The sequence below is a fragment of the Haliaeetus leucocephalus genome, unplaced genomic scaffold (assembly GCF_000737465.1).
Source record: "Haliaeetus leucocephalus isolate CR32 unplaced genomic scaffold, Haliaeetus_leucocephalus-4.0 Scaffold646, whole genome shotgun sequence".
Classification (NCBI taxonomy): Eukaryota; Metazoa; Chordata; class Aves; order Accipitriformes; family Accipitridae; genus Haliaeetus; species Haliaeetus leucocephalus.
The window spans coordinates 2609038-2614878 of record NW_010973082.1 but is presented as its reverse complement, the minus strand read 5'-3'; the positions used below and the strand labels follow the sequence as shown (position 1 = coordinate 2614878).

The 5841-nt window shown below is 50.6% G+C and overlaps 1 protein-coding gene across 1 annotated transcript in view; it reads left to right on the top strand.

The window, feature by feature from the left end:
- The first annotated feature begins 5446 nt into the window (after positions 1 to 5446).
- The window catches only part of GNA13 (guanine nucleotide binding protein (G protein), alpha 13), a 26604-nt gene continuing 26209 nt past the window's right edge, over positions 5447 to 5841 (top strand). Inside the window, exon 1 of the mRNA XM_010578594.1 lies at positions 5447 to 5787. Coding sequence (XP_010576896.1) covers positions 5505 to 5787 — 283 coding nt within the window. The 5' untranslated portion in view covers positions 5447 to 5504. The remainder of the gene's footprint in view (positions 5788 to 5841) is intronic.

The window sequence follows — 5841 nt, the reverse complement described above, 5'->3', positions numbered from 1 at the left end:
AGGTTCCTGGCAGGACCTGCGGATCTGTGGAGAGAGGAGCCCACGGAGCAGGTTTTCTGGCAGGACTTGTGACCCCGTGGGGGACCCACGCTGGAGCAGTCTGTGCCTGAAGGACTGCACACCGTGGAAAGGACCCATGCTGGAGCAGTTCGTGAAGAACTGCAGCCCGTGGGAATGGCCCACGTTGGAGAAAGTTCGTGGAGGACTGTCTCCCGTGGGTGGGACCCCACGTTGGAGCAGGGGAAGAGTGTGATGAGCCCTCGTCCTGAGGAGGTGAAGCGGCAGAAAATAACATGTGATGACCGTAAACCCCATCCCTGTTCCCCTTGTGCTGCTGGGGGGGCTTGGTGGAGAAATCCGGGAGTGAAGTTGTGCCCGGGAAGAAGGGAGGGGTGGAGGGAAGGTGTTCTGAGATTTCGTTTTATTTCTCATTTACCTTACTCTGGCTGATTTGTAATAAAAAGTGAGCTAATTTTCCCTAAGCTGAGTCTGTTTTGCCCGTGATGGTAATTAGTGAATGATCTCTCCTGTCCTTATCTCGACCCGCAAGTTTTTTGTTATATTTTTCTCTCCCCTGTCCAGCTGAGGATGCGGGAGTGATAGAACGGCTTTGGTGGGCACCTGGCGTCCAGCCAGGGTCAACCCATCACAATAAACTACAAGTGGTTCCTCCGAACAGCTATTTTCTTTCCCCCTCTTGGGTGGTGGAGGGACTTGGAAGTGCTCTAGGTGAGGTGCAAACATGGGCCTAAGTAAAGGATCATTCACCACCAACTGCATGTGCCCCACATACTTAGAGGAATGAAAATGGTCATTTCATCCCAACATACTGACTTTAAAAGTTCCACTGAGGAATACAGGTGTTTTATTCATGAGAAGCATTTGAAAACTGGGTCTACAAATGAATTCAGAAAGAACAAAATTTCCTTGCAGGAGATCCAGGAGAAATAGCTCTGAAGAGCTTAAGCTGAGGTGTGAGCTCTTCAACCTTGCTGAGCTCCAAAGCTCCTGGTAATTTAAAATCCTGCTGATCTACCACAGACATCCCCTCATAGATCAGGTGTGGATTTTCTTCTATTTCTAGTCTTCTCTGACAAGCTAAAATAAAGCCTATGGATATTTCTCTCTCCATTACAAAGCTACTTCGTGTCTTTGCTATAGAAGATGTCCAGTGTAAATTCAGCTTTGTTAACATCCGTAAATGACCCAAAACACCAAACACAAGATCAGAGATGAACTGCATTTCACCTGCTGCCCAGGTGAACTACCCCAGCAGTTAATGCGCTGCAGCAGATCTGCCACGTGAAGCACGAGGCATTTAAATCAGATTATACAAGCTTGTAAAGGGCAGACGCTCCTGGGCCTCTAATCACAAAACCCGCCCTTGTGGAAAGCAAACAATTCTACAGTCCCTGACAGAGTCTGGCCATTTTATGTGTGAATTTGTCGGTCAAGAAAGCAAGGGACTCGAATGGTGGGGGAGAGCAGCAGAGAGCACCAGCAGCAGCTGTACAGACTCCCTGCTGATTTCAGGTTCCACAAGTTAGTCCTGGCCTTTTGGCACCCCAAATAATGATGAGGTTTCCTGGGGAGTCCGCTTTACCTCCCAGTGCCTGCTTTCTACAGCAAATGCAGTGCTATTTTTGTAACTGCATATTACGTAAGTTTACGTGGACGTTCACACCCCACACAGGAGGTACATGATGCTATAGTGAAAATACACTTGTGGTCAATGCCTCACAGCACGCCTGTGTGCTCTCCAGAGCCCACAGATCTCTCTCAGCCTGCACCCGAGGCCACGGAGTGTGTCCCAGCCAGGGAAAGGTCTGGTGAGAGTCAAATTTTGTCCCTCTGTTTTCCTCATGAAGCCCCCATAAGCTGTGATCGTTCTCAACGGACCTGCTCACAATTCTCAACGGCTTCTCTTGTGGAAAGCACTGCAGAGGGAATCCCCCCCTTTTTTTAAAGATCACATTTCCTACGTGGTTGGCCATCTTCACACATCAGAAGTTGAATCATGCAACACAAAAGGCATGTGGTGAGTAAACTACCTTTCTATCTAAGGAAACTGGGGACAGCCCTGAGGGGAAGGAAGGGGTAATGTAAGTGAAGCAATGAGAATGGTACTGCAAGTGTGGCAAAGCAGAGGCTGAATTTCAGTACACGGTTCCTTCCAGGAAGATTTGAAAGCAGTTTACCAAAACAAAAAAAAACAGAAATAGTGCAAACTGTGGCATAGAGAGAGACATGACTTAATTTCAGGTCTCCCAGGAAGGCAATAGTTAAAGCAGTATCTCCAGAGTCCATTGTCCTGTCTGGTAGGGCATGAGCACTTCAAAATGAGGAGCTTCCTTAGCAGCCACATGGGAAGAGCTGTGAGCACGAATGGGCAGCATTTGCTTCCCGTCACTCCTGGACTTTCCAGGGACAGGAAAGCTGAGGAAAGAAGTGGCAAAGAGGAAGGAAAAAAGCAAAACGGAGAAAGACCTTATGCACCCTGCCTTAGAAATGAAGCCTGGCTGCTGGGGCCAGAGGATGCAGCTGGGTTAACACCTGACCCAGGACTGAGCTATTTGGCTTCCTCTGCTAAGCTGGATGACGCTGAGCCCACTTCAGTGTCCTCTCCAGGGAACACCGTCATCCTCAGTGCAGGAACAGCCCTTCCCGCGCTGCAGCATGGTGAAAGCCGTGCCCTTGTGCCAGGAGATTGGGAGTGGTGTACCTCGGAGGTTTTGGAGGACTTGGCAGCCACTGGGAACATGAAGGGTAGAGGAGGTAGGGCAGCACTGGGCGGAGGCCAGGGACTACCCAAGACTTAGTTGATTTGGGCAGCTGGAAATGTGGAATGACAGTATTTGAGAATGAGGAGACAAATTTCAGAGAAAGGGGTGGCAGCAAGCAGGAGGGGCAGGGACCTGCGGTGAGAGGGACAGCAGGAATCAGATGCCTGGAGCGTGATGGTTATGCCAGGCAGCTGGAGGGAAAGGCCAGAGCAAAGGGAGGCTTTAGCAAAGTCACTGAGTAGGTGAGTTCCTGGGGGAAAGCAAAGTGGAAGGAGGAAAAAGAGGAGGGACAAGGGCAAAACTGAGACTACCAGGGAGACCAACGAGAGACAGAAGCCACCTTGAAAGGAAGCACAGGTAGCCCTAGGCAAGACCTGTCTGTCCTGAAGCAGTTTTGGCCTCTGGTGGGGGATGCCCCAGGTTAGGAAGGTGATACTGCTGTTGGCAGACACCAGAAAACAGCTTTTACTCTTCATCCATTCATCCTTTATTGTCACAGCCCACGTTTTAGGTGCATCTCGCTGCTGGCCTGGAAGGCAAGGACTCATTATGCCACCCTTGCACAAGCTGGGCTGTTTCTTATCTCCTCTGCTGCACAACTATGATTTTCTTAATCTGCCTCTACTGCTTACAGCATATGTTTTTTTGGTCATACTTCACTGGTAGGTGTTAATTAGCCTCTCAAAAAGTAGGCAACAAATATTGTTTCTATGTTTTGTTCTTGGCTTCCTTGTTTTTAACTCTTTCCTTCACTAACAGGCAATAAATGTTCACTCTCCCTTAGCAAGAACATTAAACTTTTTGAAGGAAAGCACAAGTGCTGTTGCCAGTTTCACTCTGCAGACAAGAAGCACAGAAGGAGAAACATTGGTAGGATTTTCATTCACTGAAAACTACTTAACTCCAAGAGGAATTGTAGAACCTCAGGAGTCTTCTGCATTTCTGAAGGTGAGATGAGAGCTCTGTCAAACCAGCAAAGATCACTTAGTTTTAAAATTTGGACTAGAGCTCAGGACTGATTGGCTTCCATATCGGTACCAAGACCACCAGGATGTGCTTCTTGGATGCCTATATGAATTTTATACCACATCCTGCTCTTCTACAAGAAATGGGTTTTTTTGTAAGGCCATATGGAATAATTAAAGTGGAATTTATCTCCATGTGGGGCCATCCCCTGATTAAGGAATGAACACTGATACTCATGGTGTATTTTGATGAAGGAGGTCCTTCCAGTTGGGCAGTGTCATTTCCTTGTGCTAAACTCTGATCTCACAGTTTCCTCGGTCACTTCTTCCTTTTCGTAACTTAAGATTATTGTTAGAAAAAGCAGGGAAACATTGAAAGAAAAAGTCAGCAGGTACCAAAGTTAAGACGAGAGATAAACATTTAATGTAATCTTTACATATGTGCTTGCTTCTGTATGATTTCTGTATTATAGTCCATAAATAGCCATGTCAGAAAAGCATGACACGGATGTATCTGCTTTCAACTGAGTTACACCACATGTGCACGTGTGCTTGCTTTTCAGTCGGATGTATTTTATCTCCATCCTTAAGCCTACAGGATGTAACCAATGTGTCAGTGAGCAGGTGTGAGACCACAGACTTGCTGATCTGACCAACATGCACAATGTAAGGCTTCTCTGGGTAGTTTTGAAAAATTGCATCAATAAGCAAAGTAATACAAAATGTTACTACATCTTTCTGCCTTTCATCTTATGGACCACATCTTCAGTCAGTGTATTTCTGTGCAGGCAGCAGTTGCATCACCTTGCACTATGCTGGTGTAATTGATGGTAAGTTAATTTTTTGCACAAATGATGAACAGAACAATTGTGCTCAGGGACGGGTCGCGTGAAGAGTGGGATTTTAAATCCTTGCATGTCCCTCAGCCTATTACTTGCCGTACCCCTCAGATGCAGCGTTGCCAACTTTCAGGAAAGTTTTACTATTAAGCAGTTGAAAATACCGTCTTTGTTTCTTTTAACTTAGTAACGGATAAAAAGTTCCACTCGCTTTTTATCACTCTGCCTGCGTACAGCCCCCGCGTGAGGCCCAGAACCGGTGTGTTTGTTCAGCCCGGTGCCGTATCCCAGCAGTACTGGAAAGCTCTTCTCAGAAGACCAAAGAGGAAGTACGTGCCAAATTGTTCAAAGCGTTTTAACGAAACTATTTTCTTTTTGTACCGAGAACAAAAACTGCTTAGGTGGCAAGCTTCATCCTGCTCCCCCCCCCCCCCCGACCGTGGGCTGACCTCCCCGGGCCGCTCGCCTGTCAGCTTCCCTGCAGCCGGGACCGGCTGAGCTTGGGCCTCATCTTTCCCCTCACACGAACGCACACTTCGCTTCGGTTACGGCTGCGAAAGCGGCCCCGCCGGTAACGGAGCCAAGGGCGGCCGCCGCCTCCCGCCATTTCCTGTGAGGCGCCGCTCGTGGGCGGGGCTCCCGCCAAGGGCGGGTGTCAGCCGCTCTCACGTGACACCTCCCCGAGGGCGGACCGCAGAGGAGGGGAAGGGGGGGGAAATGGGCGCATCACGTGACGCGGGCCGCGGCTGCCGGCGGGCAGCGGTGCCCCGCCGTCACGTGAGCGGGCGTGTGAGGCGGGAGGGAGGGCGTCACACGGCAGGGTGGGGCGGGGCGCCGGGCGCGCATGCGCGGGCAGAGAGCGGGCTGGTGCGGGCCGGGCCGGGCGGCCGCTCCCCTCGCTGGCAGTGCTCGCTAAGATGGCGGACTTCCTGCCGTCGCGCTCCGTGCTGTCGGGTTGCTTCCCCGGCTGCTTGCTCACCAGCGGCGAGGCCGAGCAGCAGCGCAAGTCCAAGGAGATCGACAAGTGCCTCAACCGCGAGAAGACGTACGTGAAGCGCCTCGTCAAGATCCTGCTGCTGGGCGCGGGCGAGAGCGGCAAGTCCACCTTCCTCAAGCAGATGCGGATCATCCACGGGCAGGACTGGGACCGGGCGGCCCGTGAGGAGTTCCGCGCCACCATCTACAGCAACGTGATCAAGGGTGGGTGAGCGGCGGCGGCGGGGCCGACCGGCCGGCCCCCCGAGACACCGGGCC